The 23372-nt window shown below is 31.9% G+C and overlaps 1 protein-coding gene across 4 annotated transcripts in view; it reads right to left on the reverse strand.

The window, feature by feature from the left end:
- The window catches only part of Drat (Death resistor Adh domain containing target), a 43638-nt gene that overhangs the window by 5909 nt on the left and 14357 nt on the right, over positions 1 to 23372 (reverse strand). The window contains exon 1 of one of the 4 annotated variants that reach the window (XM_075312915.1): positions 13377 to 13691. The exons of the other annotated variants lie outside the window; for them this stretch is intronic. Coding sequence (XP_075169030.1) covers positions 13377 to 13417 — 41 coding nt within the window. The 5' untranslated portion in view covers positions 13418 to 13691. Of the gene's footprint in view, positions 1 to 13376; positions 13692 to 23372 lie in introns of those variants that run through there. 4 annotated transcript variants of the gene reach the window in all.

The raw sequence follows: 23372 nt of genomic DNA on the forward strand, positions 1-23372 counted from the left end.
TTTAGATATGGTATACGACTGTTTTCGATGTGGTGGAGATTACAAGAAGTACCGTCAAATTCAAAAAATGCTGGCAGGAATAACGTTATTTATTTTAGCGGCCAAAAAAATGTAAGTTTAAAAAATAAAAAAAATATATATAAAAATAATTTTATAAATTTATAGAAAGTTTATGTAGAGTAAAAAGTATAAGTACTTCATTTGTTGAAAATTATTTATAGAATTAAAAATTTAACAAAACATTCTATAGAATTAAAAAGTTTGACAAATTTTTCTATGCAATTAAAATATTTATTATTTCTGGAGAAATAAATCACCCTTATGCCTGAAGTCGCCATCGCTGTCGCTTTTAAGTCGTCTCGTCATTCATTTGGTATTCCTGTGGCGACGGCGAGACGACGATTACTTCTTGTACCAATTACAATACTCGGTAATAAAAGGCCGATATCACTAGAAAACAATCAGCTGATGTGCAAAAAATAAATTTTAATGTTTTCGGTTTAAAATATTTTTATTTCTGACGCAATTCTATGTCGGAAAATCAAGGAAAAATCTTTAATTTGACGCGGGAAAAATATGGATATATATTCAAGGACAGTAAAAGCTTCCAAAACTATAAAAATGGCGACGACGCTGAGATCAATGGGACAAGGATCATCGTGAAAAAAAACAATCAGCTGATGTGCAAAACTGAATTTGAATCATTTGCGTAATGCTTAGTACTAATTTCGTTTCTGCAAAAATCCAATATCTTCATCTATCTCCGCAAATAGGGTGTCAAACCCAGGGATGTTAACTTATTTATGCGAAAATATATACCTGCCTATTTTTTCGTACGAAAAATCCAGGGTTGTATAAATATGTGTTTGAAAATCCTCAAAACAAAGATTTCGCATTTATTCCGCGCTAACGTTTTTATATGGAGTATAACAGTTTTTCGTGCGAAAATGTGATCTTAGTACTAGGCTTAATATGTAAAAATAATAAATGATAAATTATTTACTAAGTTTGGTGCTAAATAAAATACATTGGCCTTGAAGGGTTTCTATTAAAAATAAATGGAAAAATCAACTCATTTACTTTCATTGTGCAGTTTTCTTTTCTATGATGTGAATGTGATGACAATAACTACTATATATACAGATCTTTGTCTATTTAGTATAAATAGCGCATTTTTATATCAATAGATTCAATAGATCAGCTCAGGACTCCTTGATATAGAACATTACTTCCTCAAAGAGTGGAAGCTGGAATAAATACTTGAACAATATATATTTTTTATAATAGTTACAGCTACCATTTGTTACAATTTGTCTCTAAAGTTCAAAGACATTGAACTACAAACCATTTGTTCTAACCGGTTTTAAATCGCTGGAGTCAGTCTAGCTCATCTAATGGCTGATCTCTAGTTCCTTTTTTTCCCATTTTTGTAATTGTTGAAGATTAGTCTTTGCCTCTTAACAATTTCCATTTTTTAAATTTATTTTTCAATTGTTCGATTAATAAAGTCTAAAAAACTTCTTCAAAAATTAATCACTAAACTCGTCGCTGGTAAATTTAACGGCGTCGAAAAGCGACGATATTAGCGACACCAGGAATACCGATTTTCGTCGATAGCAGAATATATCGACGAACGGAATACCAATTAGTGGCGACAGACGAAAAATATATTATATTAGAAAGAACCACATGTCAACCAAGTCCAGTTCTTCCATTTTTGGCAACAAAAAGTTTGTTAGCATCGAACGATAGCGATCGCCATTCACCGTAACGTTGCGTCCAACAGCATCTTTGAAAAAATACGGTCCAATGATTCCACCAGCGTACAAACCACACCAAACAGTGCATTTTTCGGGATGCATGGGCAGTTCTTGAACGGCTTCTGGTTGCTCTTCACTCCAAATGCGGCAATTTTGCTTATTTACGTAGCCATTCAACCAGAAATGAGCCTCATCGCTGAACAAAATTTGTCGATAAAAAAGCGGATTTTCTGCCACTGATTTTGGTAATAAAATTCAATGATTTGCAAGCGTTGCTCGTTAGTAAGTCTATTCATGATGAAATGTCAAAGCATACTGAGCATCTTTCTCTTTGACACCATGTCTGAAATCCCACGTGATCTGTCAAATACTAATGCATGAAAATCCTAACCTCAAAAGAATCACCCTTTATATACAACGATAGAAGATAATCATTAAAACGTACATGTCTTTAGAGCGCTTGCGCGTGGTATTGATATGAATAGTTGACGCAAAGTTCATACAATAGAGAGTTAAAGAGGCAACTTCATGTTGACGCATGACGTCATTTGTTTACTGAAATATTTTAGGCTTTTGTTCGCACACAGTAGATTTAATTAATTATTTATTCATTGTGCATATGATGGTACGCACATATATCTTGAATAAAATTCTTTGCAGTACATTAAACGTTTTTGACCATACGGAAAAAAATAATCCTTTCGTTCCAAACGAAATTTACATATAGCAAAGGGATTACTGGCATGTAAACTCTATTAATGGCATTCGAACCTACAATACTCAGCTTAAGCCTGAGGTGTACTGAAAAAAATATTGACTTAATATAAAAGATTAAGGAACCTAAATTTTAAGATCCACAATTTAAACAATATTAAGGACAAATTTCTTTAAAATAAAAAAGTTTTAATTAAAAGAAAATTCATAGTTTTTGCTTTAAAAATGTTTCATTAAATTTTGGACACGAATCTTTAAAATTTATGTAATTTCCCTTAAAGTAAAGAAAAAATTCTTAATTTAAAGAAATAATCTTTAAATTAACTGAGATAATGGATCTTTGAATTAAACATAAAAAAGCTTCAAACATAGGCTAAAACTTATACTTGATTTAATGTTTTTGAAATAAAACAAGTACATACGGCCGTAAGTTCGGCCAGGCCGAAGCTTATGTACCCTCCATCATGGATTGCGTAGAAACTTCATCTAAACACTGCTATCCACAATCGAATTTCTTAAGTTGCGGTAACGCTTGCCGATGGCAAGTTATCTTAAAACGTCCTAACACCATCTTCTAAATTGTATGTAACTCCATACGTGGTATATATTGAATCAAAAAAGATCGATCCAATACGTATATAATTCAGTTTGACAAAGTAGACATAAAATTTTGACAAAATTTTCTGTAGAAATAAAATTTTAACAAAATTTTCTATAGATATAAAATTTTGACTAAGTTCTCTATAGAAATAAAGTTTGACAAAATTTTCTACAGAAATAAAATTTTAACAAAATTTTCTAAGAAATAAACTTTTGACAAAATTTTCTATAGAAATAAAATCTTGGTAGATTATTTTTGGCTCGAGTGGCAACCATGATTATGAACCGAATAAATTTTGAACAAAATTTTCTATAGAAATAAAATTTTGACAAAATTTTCTATAGAAATAAAATTTTGACAAAATTTTCTATAGAAATAAAATTTTGGTAGATTATTTTTGGCTCTAGTGGCAACCATGATTGTGAACCGATAGGGACCAATTTTTGTGTGATTGGACCAATTTTGGTATGGTTGTTAGCGACCATGCCTAATTTGAACCGGATCTGATGAATTTTGCTCCTCCAAGAGGCTCCGGAGGTCAAATCTGGAGAATGTTTTATATGGGGGCTCTATATAATTATGGACCGATATGGACCAATTCTGGCACGGTTGTTAAAGATCATATACTAACACCATGTTCCAAATTACAACCGGATTGGATGAAATTTGCTTCTCTTGGAGACTTCGTAAGCCAAATCTGGGGATCGGTTTATATGGGGGCTATATATAATTATGAACCGATGTGGACCAATTTTTGCATGGTTGTTAGAGACCATATACCAACATCATGAACCAAATTTCAGCCGGATCGGATGAAATTTGCTTCTCTTTGAGGCTCCGCAAACCAAATCTGGGGATCGGTTTATATGGGGGCTATATATAATTATGGACCGATGTGGACCAATTTTTGCACGATTGTTAGAGACCATATACCAACACCATATACCAAATTTCAGCCGGATCGGATGAAATATGCTTCTCTTAGAGGCTCCACAAGCCAAATCTGGGTATCGGTTTATATGGGGGCTATATATAATTAAGGACCGATATGGACCAATTTTTGCACGGTTGTTAGAGACCATATACCAACATCATGTACAAAATTTCAGCCGGATCGGATGAAATTTGCTTCTCTTTGAGGCTCCGCAAACCAAATCTGGGGATCGGTTTATATGGGGGCTATATATAATTATGGACCGATATGGACCAATTTTTGCATGGTTGTTAGAAACCATATACCAACACCATGTACCAAATTTCAGCCGGATCGGATGAAATTTGCTTCTCTTTTAGGCTCCGCAAGCCAAATCTGGGGATAGGTTTATATGGGGGCTATATATAATTATGGACCCATGTGGACCAATTTTTGCATGGTTGTTAGAGACCATATACCAACACCATATACCAAATTTCAGCCGGATGGGATGAAATATGCTTCTGTTAGAGGCTCCACAAGCCAAATCTGAGGGTCCCTTTATATGGGGGCTATACGTAAAAGTGGACCGATATGGCCCATTTTCAATACCATCCGACCTACATCGATAACAACTACTTGTGCCAAGTTTCAAGTCGATAGCTTGTTTCGTTCGGAAGTTAGCGTGATTTCAACAGACGGACGGACGGACGGACGGACATGCTTAGATCGACTCAGAATTTCACCACGACCCAGAATATATATACTTTATGGGGTCTTAGAGCAATATTTCGATGTGTTACAAACGGAATGACAAAGTTAATATACCCCCATCCTATGATGGAGGGTATAAAAATGTGTTTTGTTTGAAGTATCTCTTATAATTTTAAACTGCTATTTATTTTTAAATAACATAAATAGTTGCGTTCATATATCGCAAAAAAATGAAAATTTGATAAATAAGGTCAGTATCCTAATTTTAAATTTATATAGCCTAGATTTAAAGTTAGATAGCCCCCCTAAAAAGATGCTCTTATTTTAAAGAAGCAGCATCTGTGGCTCGGAATCAATACCAAGGCAAGATCAAATTCTTTGAATTCAAGCACACTTGTTTTCGTTACACTGAAAAAAAATACGTGATATTAAAGATTACGCAACCTAAATTTTAGGATGCGAAATTTACAACATATTAAGGACAAATTTCTTTAAAATAATGCAATTTTAATTAAAATAAAGTTTATAATCTTTGCTTCAAATTTTTTTTTTTCATTAAATTTAGGACATCAATTTTGTAAATTTGCATCCCTCCGTTAAAGTCGCATGTCTTTGAACTAAGGCTAATTTTCTTTAAAGTAAAGAAACACATTTTTGATATAAAGAAATTGTCCATAAATTAACTGAAATATTGAATCTTTAGATTTAAAGGGTGATACGGTCAAAATTTGGTCAATATAAACTTGACGTATTTCATTCAATTTTGCATTTAAAAAACCTGAACACCCCTCATTTTGAAGGTGTGTGTGTGTAGAATGTTGCTCCTATTTTGATTTTGGAATTCACTCTTCAGTTGTCAAAATGCCGTCCAAGCAAGAAGAGCAGCGTATCAAAATTTAGCTCGCGCATCGCGAAAATCCGAGCTACTCGCACGCAAAGCTGGCAAAATCGCTAAAAGTTGCCAAATCAACCGTTACAAATGTAATAAAAGTGTTTGGGGAACGTTTGTCGACAGCCAGGAAGTCTGGATCGGGGGGAAATCGAAAACCGGAAGCCGCTGAGACGACAAAGAGAGTTGCCGGTAGTTTCAAGCAAAATCCTAACCTCTCTCTCCGAGATGCCGCAAATAAAGGTGTATCGTCTACAACCGTGCATCGAGCCAAAAAACGAGCCGGACTATCGACTTACAAGAAGGTAGTGACTCCAAATCGCGATGATAAACAAAATACGACGGCCAAAGCGCGATCCCGGAGGCTGTACACGACGATGCTGACGAAGTTTGACTGCGTGGTAATGGACGACGAAACCTACGTCAAAGCCGACTACAAGCAGCTTCCGGGACAGAAGTTTTATACGGCAAAAGGAAGGGGAAAGGTAGCAGATATTTTCAAGCACATAAAACCGTCAAAGTTCGCAAAGAAATATCTTGTTTTGCAAGCCATCTGTACCTGTGGCTTGAAAAGCAGCTTTTTCATAGCTTCCGGTTGACAGTCCCAAGAAATTTACGTGAAAGAGTATTTGAATAAACGTCTGCTGCCTTTCCTGAAGAAACACGGTTGTTCCGTACTGTTTTGGCCGGATTTGACATCTTGCCATTACGGTAAAAAGGCCATGGAGTGGTACGCCGCCAACAACGTGCAGGTGGTTCCCAAGGACAAGAACCCTCCCAACACGCCAGAGCTCCGCCCAATTGAGAAATACTGGGCTATTGTCAAGCGGAACCTAAAGAAGACCAAAAAAACTGCTAAGGACGAGCAGCAGTTCAAGGCAAACTGGCTTTCTGCGGCGAAGAAGGTGGACAAGGTGGCTGTATAAAATCTGATGGCAGGTGTCAAGCGTGAGGCCCGGCAATTCGGATTTGGAAAAGCGAAAGCCTAACTGAATATTTTTCCTGAATTTTATACTAATTGAACTTGAACAAGTATATACGGCCGCAAGTTCGGCCAGGCCGAATCTTATGTACCCACCACCATGGATTGCGTAGAAACTTCTACGAAAGACTGTCATCCACAATCGAATTACTTGGGTTGTGGTATCTTAAAACTTCTTATTCCTGCATGGTTGTTGGATACCATATACTAACATCACGTACCAAATTTCAACCGAATGGGAAGAATTTTGCTCTTCCAAGGGGCTCTGGAGGTCAATTCTGGGGATCGGTTTTTATGGGGCCTATATATAATTATGGATCGATATCGACCAATTTTTGCATGGGAGTTTGAGGCCATATATTAACACCACGTACCAAATTTCAACTGAATCAGATGAATTTTGGTCTTCCAAGAGGTTCCGGAGGTCAAATCTGGTGATCGGTTTATATGGGGGCTATATATAATTATGAACCGATGTGGACCAATTTTTGCATGGTTGTTAGAGACCATATACTAACATCACGTACCAAATTTCAGCCGGATCGGATGAAATTTGCTTCTCTTAGAGGCCTCGCAAGCCAAATCGGGGGATCGGTTTATATGGGGGCTATATATAATTATGGACCGATGTGGACCAATTTTTGCATGGTTGTTCGAGACCATATACTAACACCATGTACCAAATTTCAGCCGGATCGGATGAAATTTGCTTCTCTTAGAGGCCTCGCAAGCCAAATCGGGGGATATGTTTATACGGGGGCTATATATAATTACGGACCGATGTGGACCAATTTTTGCATGGTTGTTAGAGACCATATACTGACACCATGTACCAAATTTCCGCCGGATCGGATGAAATTTGCTTCTCTTAGGGGCCTCGGAAGCCAAATCGGGGGATCGGTTTATATGGGGGCTATATATAATTATGGACCGATGTAGACCAATTTTTGCATGGTTGTTAGAGACCATATACTAACACCATGTACCGAATTTCAGCCGGATCGGATGAAATTTGCTTCTCTTAGGGGCCTCGCAAGCCAAATCGGGGGATCGGTTAATATGGGGGCTATATATAATTATGGACCGATGTGGACCAATTTTCGCATGGTTGTTAGAGACCATATACTAACACCATATACCAAATTGCAGCCGGATCGGATGAAATTTGCTTCCTTAGAGGCCTCGCAAGCCAAATTTTGGGGTCCGTTTATATGGGGGCTATACGTAAAAGTGGACCGATATGGCCCATTTGCAATACCATCCGACCTACATCAATAACAACTACTTGTGCCAAGTTTCAAGTCGATAGCTTGTTTCGTTCGGAAGTTAGCGTGATTTCAACAGACGGACGGACGGACGGACATGCTCAGATCGACTCAGAATTTCACCACGACCCAGAATATATATACTTTATGGGGTCTTAGAGCAATATTTCGATGTGTTACAAACGGAATGACAAAGTTAATATACCCCCCATCCTATGGTGGTGGGTATAAAAAGAAATTTAATTTGATTTTTTAAATAAACGATTTCACCGATTTACACGCGTTTTCCCTTGACCAAATTTTGACCGTATCACCCTTTAAGATAAAAACGCTTCAAATATAGACTAAGACTTTTTTTGAGGATTTAGAGTCTTTGGTTTAAAGTTTTTTTGGAATTAAGAAAACATTTTTTACTTCGAAGTATCCATTATAATTTAGACTTTTAAACTGTCCTGTGAGTACCTTTATTAATAAACCGCGAAAAGAGAATGAAAATTTGATAAATGAGATCTGTATCCTAATTTTAATTTTATTGGTCTTAGATTTTAAGGCCAGATATGTCGCTAAAAAATTTCTTTATTTTAAAGAAGCCGGAATCAATACCAAAATCCTTAAGGGCAGGTCAAAATCTTTGGATCCAAGTAAACTTTTTTTTTGAGTGTAAGTAATCGACATTTCTTTATTTTAAAGAAGCCGGAATCAATACCAAAATCCTTAAGGGCAAGTCAAAATCTTTGGATCCAAGTAAACTTTTTTTTTGAGTGTAAGTAATCGACATCGGCTTCATGAGCTTTATTATGTTAGATACGACATTGACGAGATTTGCAATAATTTTTGACTGATAAACAATTTATCCAAAACGTTTACGATGTGAATAAATATGTCATTATATCCATAAATCATAACAATGTTCTGTATGATTGCTATCTCTTATATGATTTCCTTTCTCTTATATATCTCGTGCATTAATATTTTAAATTTGATTAGATAAAACGGTTCGCGACATATATTTGTTTATTTTTTTTTTCTTATGATAAGAGACGCCCCAAAACAAATTCATATAGACATTTTGTTTGGAGAAAAAAATTTTTGCAAAGATAACAAAAATTCCTTGGCCTAATATTTGTGTTTCAATTTTTTTTTTAACATTTTTAATTTTAAATATACTTTAGTAGCTAAAGTTGTTTAGATATATATAATAGAACATAACAAAACTGCAAATTAAATTAAAAGGTATTTATAAGTTATTTTCAACTGTTTCATTTTTAATATTTGTATAATAAATCCTTTCTTCTGTTATTAGCTATATAAAAATAAACATCAAATAAAATATTCCCCATTAAAAAGTTAATTAAAGTTGAATACGTAATCTATTAAAAATTTGCTGATACAATTAAATTTTTTATTGAATTAAAAAATTAAATCAATTAAGAAAATTTCCTATTAGTTTATTCATATTTTCAGTAAAAATTTTACGGATACTTAAAAATATTTCCCAATGTGCTTAGTAACTTTCACAAATTCTACCCATATGCTTATCTCCATATAAAATCAAATACGTAAATATTTTTGAAAAAACAAAACATAAATGCATCTATAAAATTGATTTTATGCCAAGGTTGAAAACATAAAATTCAAAATAATTAAATCTACATTGACTACAAAATAACATGCACGACGCATTTAGATTTACCTAGAATAGAGCAATAAATATAAATTTATCATTTTACGTATTTTACTCCAAAAAGTATTCTCAAAGATGTCAGATAAAAGATTTTAAATTAACAATTAATTTAATTTAAATAAATTCAATTTAAATCAATACTTAGACTTAAAATCATATTGCTTAGTTATCAAGACTTGGAAAATTAAACAAAAACAAAATCAATCCTATTTAATAAATCTTGTAATTTGAGTTATGACATTCTTGCCGAATGCAAATAGGAGAATGTGTTCATTTAAACTAGAGGTCAGTATTGCCATGGTAGATTTGGTAGGGAATTTCCCTAAATTTGGGGATTTTTGTGGGGATTTTTTCGAAAAATCGGTTTAATCTATTATAACAAAATTTTATTTCTATAGACAATTTTTTCAAAATTTTATTTCTATAGACAACTTTTTCAAAATTTTATTTTTGTAGAAAATTTTGTCAAAATTTTATTTCTATAGAAAATTTTGTCAAAATTTTATTTCTATAGAAAATTTTGTCAAAATTTTATTTCTATAGAAAATTTTGTTAAAATTTTATTTCTAAAGAAAATTTTGTCAAAATTTTATTTCTATAGAAAATTTTGTAAAAATTATATTTCTATAGAAAATTTTCTCAAAATTTTGTCAAAATTTTATTTCTATAGAAAATTTTGTCAAAATTTTATTTTATAGAAAATGTTGTGAAAATTTTATTTCTATAGAAAATGTTGTGAAAATTTTATTTCTATAGAAAATTTTGTCAAAATTCTATTTCTATAGAAAATTTTGTCAAAATTTTATTTCTATAGAAAATTTTGTCGAAATTTTATTTCTATAGAAAATTTTGTCGAAATTTTATTTCTATAGAAAATTTTGTAAAAATTATATTTCTATAGAAAATTTTGTCAAAATTTTTTTTCTATAGAAAATTTTGTCAAAATTTTATTTCTATATAAAATTTTGTCAAAATTCTATTTCTATAGAAAATTTTGTCAAAATTTTATTTCTATAGAAAATGTTGTGAAAATTTTATTTCTATAGAAAATGTGAAAATTTTATTTCTATAGAAAATTTAGTCAAAATTTTATTTCTATAGAAAATTTTGTCGAAATTTTATTTCTATAGAAAATTTTGTAAAAATTATATTTCTATAGAAAATTTTGTTTCTGTAGAAAATTTTGTCAAAATTTTATTTCTATAGAAAATTTTGTCAAAATTTTATTTCTATAGAAAATTTTGTCAAAATTTTATTTCTATAAAAAATTTTGTCAAAATTTTATTTCTATAGAAAATTTTGTCAAAATTCTATTTCTATAGAAAATTTTGGCAAAATTTTATTTCTATTGCAATTTTGTTAAAATTTTATTTGTATAGAAAATTTTGTCAACATTTTATTTCTGTAGAAATTGTTGTTAAAATTTTATTTCTATAGAAAATGTTGTCAAAATTTTGTTTCTATAGAAAATTTTGTCAAAATTTTATTTCTATAGAAAATTTTGTCAAAATCCTATTTCTATAGAAAATTTTGTTACAATTTTATTTCTATAGAAAATTTTGTCAAAATTTTGTTTCTATAGAAAATTTTGTCAAAATTTTATTTCTATAGAAAATTTTGTCATAATTTTATTTCTATAGAACATTTTGTCAAAGTTTCATTTCTGTAGAAAATTTTGTTAAAATTTTATTTCTATAGAAAATTTTGTCAAAATTTTATTTCTATAGAAAATTTTGTCAACATTTTATTTCTATAGAAAATTTTGTCAAAATTTTATTTCTATAGAAAATTTTGTTAAAATTGTATTTCTTAGTTAAAAATTCTACCCATCTACAAAACAATAAAAAATCTGCAATTTCTGGTACAAATCTACCAACTTTGGCAACGTGTCTACCACCCAATTTTACTACTTGAATATTTAAAAGTAAATTTTGGCGTATAAATACAAGGTGACCGAACTGTCATTTTCATATCTCCAGCATTTGGAGGACGATCACCAGTCTCTTGGTGTTGTGGTTCGAAATTTTGATCTTATTGCAGCTTGACAAAAAAACAAAATTTTATTTTTTAAATTATTACTGATTTTTTACAACAGAACCTTTTTTAGTTTTGTTTTTCAAAAAAAAAAACTTGTCAAAAATGTATTGGGGATTTTTGTGAGGAATTTAAATTTAAATTGGGGATTTTTGGGGACGAAAAATCATAATTTGGGGACAAGAGCCAGAAGAATAATGGCAACACTGCTAGAGGTGTCTAATTTAAACAATAAACGCTGAATGAAGCTTGTCAATACTTTCTGTTTAAAAACGTGAATATGTACCCAGCAAAAATATTCGGAAGTTCTTCTAAAGCCACCATTTTAAAAGCACTTCCAAAAATGTCCTCCCAAAGATGTTCTTTATTTTAACTACACAGGAAGTGATTTTAATTCAATTTTTTATAACTCGGATTTGTTTTTGTTCAGAAAAATTCTAATAAATTTTACTATTTTATTAATTCTTAATCTATTTTTAACCTATTTGAAACAAAAAATTTTAAATTTTCCATTAAAAATATGAAAAAATCGAGTTATAAAAAATTGAATTAAAAGAACTTCCTGTGCAGCTAAAATAAAGAACTTCTTTGGGAGGACATATTTGGAAGTGCTTTTAAAGTTGTGCCTGTAGAAGAACTTCCAATTTTTTTTTGCTGGGAATTAATAAAGTGATACAAACTATTCAAATTTTGTCGAAAAAATGCCTAAATCTATTGTAGAAGAATTTGCGGATTTTTCAAAATATTTGCGGTGAAACGTTTCAGAAAAGCATTGGGATGAATTAAAAATCATAAAAACAATATAAAAATTATTTATTTGGCAAAATAACAGAAAATTTTTCAATTCATATCCAAAACATTGTTTCGGATCACACCGTAAGAAGTGATGCAAATTTAGAGGAACGGCTGTTAAAATGGTGGATGTCCGTCCTATGACAAGCCCATGTTAAATTCATCGCTTCTGCGTCAATTTTGCACCATTTCCGAATCTAAAAAGAATATTTTCACTACTATTTTTGCTGGGTATTTATATGAATAAATGAACATCAGTCTTGCGAATCTTTGAATGTATTTGAAATTGGAAACTAACAGTGAAACATAATATTTTGAAACACACTCCAAAAAAAAAAATCTCAGGGACGGCTGTTTCGGTGGCTTTATTCCCTGCTTTGGAGATATTGATAGGATTTTATATTTTAATTATTGATTCAATTGAAAATTCCAGCGCAGCACATAAATTCATATTTGAACGGTTTTTTTGCTTTGTAGCCAATATGCAAAAAGACAACCAATTTAAAGACAATTTCATTAATTTTAAAGAATTTTTCTGAATTATTAAAGTCAACTTGACCTTAGCCCAAAATTTTTTTCTTTCATGTTATGATACCCATTTTTAAGTCAAATCACACCCAGAGAAGGAATATGATCACCTCTAACATGTTTTAAGAGCAAAATGTTATTTTTGCGTGGTGATCATGTAGCATGGTTTTCGCAACCATGTTATTTCATTTTCATAGGTCTTAATAAATTTATTTTTATTTTTTATTTTTTGTTATATATTGTCGCATAATACTCCACATTGATATATTTATAAATCATATTCTCTTTTGAAACCAGAAATAATAATTCCTTATACAGTTTTTACATTTAACATTTAGTTCACTTTCTAATTAATGCATCAATGCATTAAGGCCATGTAGTTTTGTTGTTATTGAGAAAGGTCTAGATAACTCTTAGAAGTGCTGCATGATTTAAGACAAGCCAAACGAATACCACTTTTATGGACTTATAAGAAACTATGTAGAATATGGTGATTGTACCTTGGTTCAATAAATTGTTGTGTACAAATATCGGCCGGCATAGTTTAGCGAATTTATTGAAATACGATTGAAATATTAAAAATTGTTGTTGTTGCGTTTTCACATAAAGAGATGTTTCTTTTTTTCGAATTTTATAAATAACAAAAATTTCTTTGTCCACAATTTCTCTTTGTTTCTTTCATTAAAATTTTGTGGTAGTACATAAATTTTTATTTTATTTATTTTTTTTCACTTCACTTTTTTCTGCGTTTTTGTTTTGGAGACAATAATGTTATTTTCTACTTGTTTTGGGTTAAGCGATTGTAAAACAACTAAACATATCTGGTAGCTGCTTTCAACTTTTGTTATTGTTCAGTCAGACTCATTAAACCGACCATTTCACACAAACACGGTTGTATCGAGTCTCTCAAATTTTTTTGAGTTAGTTTTGTAAACTACTCGGAATTTGAGTGAGATAGAAAATAATTAAAACAAACATTGAGAGTATGTTATACCACATAACCACAAGTAATTATTAATGCATATGCGTATTTAGTTAATTTATAGATAAACAAAAAAGTTTACGTATATAATTATGCGGAAAAGAAAATATATTTGTTTAATTTATACATATGTACACCGATCTCGCCGAAATTGTCTTTTGAATAATTTTATTATAATTTAAAAAAAAATCAGAAGTAAAATCGGGAGATCGGTCTATATGGGGCTATACTAAAACATGGACCGATACAAACCATTTTTGGCACACCTCTTTATGGTCATAAAATACCTAGATTTCAAATTTCAGGCAAATTGGATAAAAACTACGATTTCTATAAGCCCAAGACCCCAAATCGGGAGGTCGGTTTATATGGGGACTATATCAAAACCTGGACCGATATAGCCCATCTTCGAACTTGACCTGCCTGCAGACAAAAGACGAGTTTGTGCAAAATTTCAGCACGATTGCTTCATTATTGAAGACTGTAGCGTGATTACAACAGACAGACAGACAGACAGACAGACAGACATACGGACATCGTTATATCGTCTTAGAATTTCTCCCTGATCAAGAATATATATACTTTATATAGTCGGAAATCGATAATTCGATGTGTTACAAACAGAATGACAAACTTATTATACCCCCGTCACCATTCTATGGTGGTGGGTATAAAAATAAATCGGATTTCGAACTTTTTGTTGACTTTTCTCTATCAAATTTCATAGAAAACAACAAATTGTTTTATTGAAGAATTATATTTTTGCGTGTAGTTTCCCATCTCAAATGATAATAAGGGATACACAGGGCATAATCTACGATTTCAGAAGAGATTGTTAAATTCTTTGCATAACTAACACATATTACTCTAATAATATTTAATAACAAATACATAAGATGATTATTTACACAAACATAATTGTGTGTTAATTATGCTAAGTCATCTTTAAAATCGAAACAAATCGGTAAAAAAAAACAACAAAACGTCAAAATCAAAACAATACGTAATAAAGTGACGCGTAAAAGATACTAAATTCTCTTAACAGAAAAACAGCCATAAAAAATAAAATCCTATACTTGTGGTTTAGTTAACATTGGAAATAATATTTTGGATTCGTGTGTGTAGGTATGTCAAAAATATATTTTTAATATGTTTATCGAACTCTCACTATGAGTTTGCATGGTGGACCACTACTGAATCAGTCACGTAGCCATACTGAAACACGACACACAGTGTTCTCTAGTAACACGTGTTGGTACTACGGTTTAGTTAATAAAATGACAAAGTCATAATTTGTATTTTAAAATGTTGCTATGGAGAACTAAAACAGAGAATTACGATAAAAACAAAGGCAAGTATTTATTGGAATGCAATATTCGGCGAGAACAAACTATTTTCTTTAACCCGCACGTGTAGAGAATGTTTATGTAGAGGAGAAAAACGTTTGTGGTAAACATATTAGAAAAGTAAAATCATATTTAGTAGGCACAGTGAACATATAATTCAACGAAAAACCAAACTGAGTTATTTAAATTCTTCGTTCCGAAGGAAGAATTCTTTAGTGGACTTAAAAAAGTAGTGATCCCATATTATTTTTTCGAAATTTTCCACAGCTTAATTACATCTTACTTTTTTAAGTATGTATGTCTCAAACATTTTATGAGCTAAAGTTCAATGATCGTACACATAAGTTCAATATGAACTAAAGCAAAATAACATTTGATTCCCAAAACTAGTAAGAATTTAGTTAAAATGGTCATGATTTGGCGCCATCGTAAACTACAGTTAAAAAGTACAACAGGACATTAAATTTTCCTGGTTTTAACAACGCTTTGTGGAAATCTCAAATTGTGGAGTGCAATTTAGTTGAATTTTCGCGTGAGGTAGTTCATTCTTACTATAAAACAGTTTACTTTTTTTCGGTGTTCAATTCAGCGCCAAATTCGGCCATATCTCAGTTTGGTTTACTATTCTTTTAAATAGTTGATGCACGGACGAAAAATACTGTTTTCATATGTTTGGGTGTAAAAATTATATGTTTGGAACTCAAATTTTTTAACACAATATTTTTAAGTGCAAGCATATTATCCCAGCAAAAAATTTGGAAGTTCTTCCAATGGCATAACTTTAAAAGCACTTCCAAAAGATGTTCTTTATTTCCACTACACAGGAAGTTCATTTAATTCAATTAATTTATAAGCCGCTTTTTTCTTATTTTTAATGGGTAAATTTAATTTTTCCGTTTCAAAAAGGTTAAAAACAGAGTAAGCTTTAATAAAATGGTACAAATTATTGAAATTTTGTCGAAAAAAAATTCTAAATCCATTCAAGAAATATTTCAAAATATTTTAATTCAAACGTATCGGACAAGCGTTAGAATGCATTAAAAATTATAAAAAAAAATTTAAAAACTATTTATTTGTCAAAATATGACAACATTTTTGAATTCAAATCCAAAACACTGAATTTGAATCACAGAGTAAGAAGTGATGCAAATTCAGTGCGACGGCTGTTGAAATGGTGGACTTCCGTCCTATGACAAGCCCGTGTTAAATTCATCGCTTCTGCGCCAATTTTGCAATTTTCACTACTTTTTGGCGACGCTTTTTTTACTGGGATGTTCATAAACTAGCATAACATGTTTGGGACATATATGTTAATATGTTAGAACATATTATGTTTGGGACATAAAATGTTTGTACATATAATGTGCTTGGATGCAAACATATATCAATTTAGAAATAGCCTATAAACATATATGTGTTTAGAAAGAGAGACCTAGATAGTATGCTGCAAGTAAAATAATGGAAGTATTCAATTGGCGACTTAAAAATATATATACACAAAGAAAATTTCATTATAATTTTTTCCTAACAGTGTATGTCTGAGGTGAAACATAATATGTTTTAACAATACAAACAATATTTTGTTTGGACCAATCCTGAAAATATGTATGCCTGAAGCAAAATGTGTTTGGGGTATATGTTAAAGAAACGATTTTTTTGAGGGTGTTTCAAACACACTGTATAAATCCCAGAAAACTGGAAATTTCCAGTCCAGTCCACAGTTTCGATTGTGCCTTTTATCAACTGTCTCAAACTATACAAAAACTCTCTCGGATTGGGATTAAACAGTGTCAAACACTAAACATAAAATTCTATCACCAACACGCAGAGAAGGAATATGATCACCTCAAACATGTTTTAAGAGCAAAATGTTTAATTTTGTATGGTGACCATGTAACATGTTTGTCACTATAATGTTATTTTCTCATAATAAGAAATAAGATGCATGATTTCCGAGAAAATAACATGGTTGCGAAAACCATGTTACATGGTCACCACCCAAAAACAACATTTTGCTCTTAAAACATGTTTGAGGTGATCATATTCCTTCTCTGGGTGAAAAATTCCACTAAGGATATGACTTACATGATCCTATAAATTTCCTAGAGACAAAAAATTACAATTTTTTCCTCTAAATTATATTTTAGATCAAACAAGTTTTCTTTTCTTGTTCAAGTTTTCTCATTGAAGCAAAAAAATGGCGGTATGAAAATGTGTCCCAGGAACATGAGCCCAAATGAAACAGGGCCACAAATGTGGGGCGACGCTTCATATTTAATATGATCCTCAACAAAATGAAGCATGAAAATCGACCTCAAAATAAAACTAGGGCTCATTTTCACATTCGATTTAAAAGAGAGTGTGTTAATTACTGTGATTCTTTTTATTATTCTATTTTGTGTACTATTTATGTTATTGTTATAAATTAAGTTAATTATTCAAGGAATTGTGTAGTTTTTGTGATATATATGGTCTAGCGACTTGACTCTTTATGAAATAAATAAAACCTCATTGATGGACAAATTTTTAGTTTTAAGAAAAAAAAAAATAATAAGTGTTACTCAGTTCGAATCTATTGGAGAAAGCTTGAAAAATTCTTGTGATTAGTGTGATTTGAGAGTTGCACTGTAAGTCAATAGAGTGGGCGTGCATAAAACTTAATTTTTACCGCAGTTTTATTGGCGAGTGTGCGTAAGCATTTGCGATAGAAGTTGGTATGTGAGTAAGAATTCTAAATCATGAGTGTGAGTAAAATATGGCTCAAGTACAATCATCTCATGTAAATGCCGACCACTATTCCATAACACCCATCGATAATGCAATTCATTGTATAACATCTGTTTAAATGTAACCAACATAGTACGTAGTGTTGGTTACATTTATACAAGGAAAACAATTGGCAAGTAAGCCTATTATGTGCATTGTTCCCTTTATTCCATAGTAAGTTAAGTTGAAATTCGCAAAATTTATCAAAAAAAATATTTTCTGGCTAATTGCATTTTTCCTCGCATCTTTCTCACTTCCACAAGGTTTTTTAGTTCTTAGAGTCGTTTTCTGTAATACAAACAAAGGGTCGTGGGTTCAAACACTGCTTCGACCGAACACGGAAAAGTTTTTTTACATACACCCTGAAAAAAGTGAAAAAATGTTCATCTATTTAGTTTAGCCATTTTATTTCCATTAAGCTAAATTTTTGTGTGAAATAATAAAATTTACTTGTTTCAGTAAAAAAATCCTAAACTGAAAGCAGTTAGGAATAGTTCATTAACTAGAATAAGATATCGTTAGGCAGGAACTTATTAAAACTGGAAGGTACAGAAGAAGAAAAAAATACGTTTTACAGTTGATAACATTACATGGAAATTGGAAATAGTGGAATAATAAACTAATATTTCAAGGCCAGTCGACGCTGTTGATTCGTAATAAAAATATTTAATATATTAATAAAATATGTCTTTTATTGAAGAAAAATCGCCTATATAAATAAATAAATAAATAGATTTGAAATAAAAGGTTTACCACAAATATGTAGGTTAGGTTAGGTTAGGTTATGTGGCAGCCCGATGTGTCAGGCTCACTTAGACTATTCAGTCCTTTGTGATACCACAGTGGTGAACTTCTCCCTTATCACTGAGTGCTGCCCGATTCCATGTTAAGCACAATGACAAGGGACCTCCTTTTTATAGCCGAGTCCGAACGGCGTTCCACATTCCAGTGAAACCACTTAGAGAAGCTTTGAAACCCTCAGAAATGTCACCAGCATTACTGAGGTGGGATAATCCACCGTAGAAAAACTTTTTGGTGTTCGGACGTAGCAGGAATCGATCCCACGACCTTGTGTATGCAAGGCGGGCATGCTAACCATTGCATCACGGTGGCTCCCCCACAAATATATAAGATTTGTCCAAATGAATGAAAAAAGTTCAATAAAATCATTCCACATATATGTTAATTAATTAATCAGTTAATTTTTTTTTTCATTCTGCAGTATAGTGGTACATAAATATAGGAAAATATTAAGTAATATATGGAATGCATTCTACCTAATTTCTACAAAAATCACATCAAACAAATAAAAATTTCTTTGGCACTATAAACAGTTCGGCGGTCTCTTCACAATGAGTTTATTTTAACTTAAAGAAGGTGTCACTTTTTTCTGGGTGTATATTTTTACATAAGGTATATTCCATAAATGTTCGGAATTTAAATTAAATTTTTGCTAGGGAACTTTAAAATGTGTCTTATGAAAGACTTAAAGTGCTGACACCTTAATAGAAAAAGTTTCGTTATAATAACGAAATGTGTCGTTAAAAGTCAGCCAATGAAACAAATTCGTTAACAAGGAATTTTTTCGTTAATTTAACAAATTTTCTGCAAATAAACGTAACGTTTCGTACTATTAACGAATATTTTAATGAAATTTTTTGTAACAAAAAATTTTGGTAACAAAAGTTTGATTTTTTTTTTCTTTGCGTGTAGAGACCAAGTAGTACTATTTTTTTTTTTGGGTCTACCAAAACTATTAAAGACAAAATCTTTGGGTCTGAGAAATCTGTTTTGTTTTTCAGTGTGTATATACATGCTCCATTTTCAAAGTTGTTTTAGAACGATCATAAGGACACGAAGTGTGCATCTAAACGAAGATAATAGGAAGAAGTACACAACACCATACGTTTTCATAATAGTTGTTAGGGTACTTGTGGAGGAATAGTATTAGTTCCAAAAGAAAGATGTGCAAAAAAACATTAAAGCAAAAAAAAAAACACATTTATATGTGAGTACATCATCCAACAACAAAACCACCAAAGCAGTAGTAAGTAAACAACCATGGCAGAAATAGTCAGATATACACATCCATTGCAAACGTGATAGTCACGCATTTGTGTAGTGATCAGTTTCAGAGGATTTCTCCATTACTCTCAACAAAAAAATACCACTCACTAACACATACCGCTTTACACAGTTTGTCCGTCCTGCTGGCACATAGCCCTCATATAATTGAGAGGATTTTTATTAACAACACTCGAAGCACATAAAGTGAATGTTTGTTTACAATATACAAAATCGTTGTACATGTGAATCTAAGAGAAAAGATACAGAGAAGAAACATGGACAAATTCTCTCCATATCTAAAAGATGACTTGTTTTTATTTGATTTGAGTGACAATATTTTCTTACATTTAAGTTTTGAATTTTCTGAAGGAAAACATAAGTCAAGTAAATTTCGATATGGATTTCGAGTGAAATAAGTAACAAAACTGTCACCACCAAGAACAAAGTGAAAATTCTACCATAAAAGTTTAAGCAGCTCGATTTTATATTAAATTATTTTTAAAGTAACTAATTGGAATACTCAATTAAAGCAAATATCAATAGCCTTGTCCCATATATCAATGCCAATTTACGGTTGTAGTTCGGTTTTATTTCACAGATAAATTCAATAAATTCAAAGAACACAAAGGCACATTATTCTCATACACGCAAAAAAATAATTCTTTCCTCCCAAACGAAATTTTAGACAAACAAAGTTCGTTTCTCATTTGCTTTTCGCTGTAAGGAAGTGTATTTGGAAGAAAAGTATATACTTTTTGTGATAAACTTTTATTCTTTTCCAGGATGTAAAAACAATTTCATAAAGACAAACACAAAAAAAAAAACATTGTTTTCTTGCTAATTTCATTTTCCCTCACATCTTTCTCACATCCACGAGGTTTTTTAGTTCTTAACACCTTTTCCTGTAATACCAACAATGTAGAAGAAATTATACGATTTTATAAATTTTTAAAATGTTTTTACCTTTCGCCTGGATGGAGAATCGAACCGCGGACCATGCACTTTGTAAGCCAACACACTAACCACTGAGCTATGTACCTGTTATGGTCATCAATAGATAAATATCCATATAAGTTATATTTATATAGCATAGCTTGCGGCGCCCACGAACCGAATAAACAAAGTTTATTTAACAAAAAAAAACATTTAGTTTGGCACCGTGGAGCAGTGGTTGCTACGTCCGACGCTCATGCCAAGGGTCGTGGGTTCGATCCCTGCTGCGACCAAAGTTTTTTTTTTTACATACATTCCACATATGTTCGGAAGATTCCGAAAAAATGTTCAACATTACATTGTACTATATTGAATTTTGAACTGTAAAATGTGTCTTATTAAAGACCTAGTCAGAAAAGAACAGTGTTTGATATAAACGAAATGGACTCTGTTGTTGTTTCAAAAATAACTTTTTTTATTGAAAAAATAAAAATTTTGTAACAAACGATTTTTTTTGGTGATAAAAGTTTAAAATTTTCGAAGCAATTCAAAAAAATCTAACAAAAGAAAAACGTTTTCGCTACACGTTTTCCAAACGTTTTTTTTTTCTTTGCGTGTAGGAGAACCTAGATGAATGACTTTTTAGTAGGTGAACCTTTCCAAAAGTTTAAAGTGGCATCCCGATTCGATTCACGCCCATTTTCATGTAGCTCCGTTAGGGTTTAACTGCCAGTTAACAGAAAATAAAATGGAAATATCTTCTCTCCGGTTAATTATAACTGAAAAACAACTAAGTAATGTAGAAAATCGGGCGGGGCCGACTATATCATAAAACCAAAGCTATATTAAAATATAAAACCATAAACCACCCCCACTGAATTAGTAAACATAAGAATAAACCGCATTTCCATATTTAAGAACATAAGGGGTTCATGGGAGCCACCGTGCTGCAATGGTTAGCATGCCCGCCTTGCATACACAAGGTCGTGGGTTCGATTCCTGCTTCGACCGAACACCAAAAAGTGTTTCAGCGGTGGATTTTCCCACCTCAGTAATGCTGGTGACATTTCTGAGGGTTTCAAAGCTTCTCTAAGTGGTTTCACTGCAATGTGGAACGCCGTTCGGACTCGGCTATAAAAAGGAGGTCCCTTGTCATTGAGCTTAACATGGAATCGGGCAGCACTCAGTGATAAGAGAGAAGTTCACCAATGTGGTATCACAATGGACTGAATACTCTAAGTTAGCCCGATACATCGGGCTGGCACCTAACCTAACCTAACCTAAGGAGTACATGTTTATGGGAGTCTTGTCACAATCTGAGCAGAAATGTCTGATATTAGGAGCTATAGTTGATTTTGCACCTACCTACAGAGTTAGTATGCCACTAACATTGAGTCCATTATTAAAAAAGTGGAAATCGCTCAATTAGTTGTGGGTAATGAATCCAAAATTAGAAAAATCGGGCAATATTATTATGTAATAGCTACATGTAAGTCTAAATACGATCAGCTAGTACATCAAAATTTGGAATTTAAGTAACATTCGTGAATAAATAACAGTATTATGACCAAATGTGGGAAAACCGAGCGATGCATATATGTATATGGGAGCTATATCTAAACCATATATCTAAATCTGAACCAATTTGTATGATATATCGCAGATATGATTGATACCACAAAAGGTTACCTTGTGCAAAATTTGAGTACGATCAGTTAATAAATGAGGCCTCTATTGTCAAAAATAAAGTTATTAGGGGCAATTTTTTGAAAATCGGGCGATACATACATACATCTAAATTTCGATTCATATATACATATATATATACATCTAAATTTCGATTCAATTTTGCAGACTTAAAGGGTGATGAAAAAGATTACTTTGTGCCAAATTTGACGACGAGCGGTTAATACCAAAGTGCAATCTGAGCCAATTTGTCGAAATCGGGCGGTACATATATATGGGAGCTATATCTAAATTTGATCAGATTTCTTCGTCCTTGTGCCCAAAAAACACTCTGAACCAACTTTCATCAAGATCGGTTAATAATTGCGATCGGAATCCTGTGAACAACAAATACATGGACAGACGGACTGACGGACACCAAGGGCTAGATCGACTCAGGAGGTGATTCTGAGTCGATCGGTATATATTTTATGGTGTCTAAAATCAATATTTCTGGTAGGCACATTTTTTGGCAGATCAAAGTTTTTATATCTCTGACCACTATGTGGTTTAGGGTACAATGATGATAATGATGAATTAGGAGTAGACATGCACACAATTATACATACATACCCTCATATAATAAATAATCCTAATTTAAATTATTCATTAAATTTTATACAAGCTTTTTTTAATGGAGGTGCACGAAATTGGTTCAAAGGGTATAAGCTTTGAGT

Source organism: Haematobia irritans, chromosome 5 (assembly GCF_050003625.1).
Source record: "Haematobia irritans isolate KBUSLIRL chromosome 5, ASM5000362v1, whole genome shotgun sequence".
NCBI classification, from domain to species: Eukaryota; Metazoa; Arthropoda; class Insecta; order Diptera; family Muscidae; genus Haematobia; species Haematobia irritans.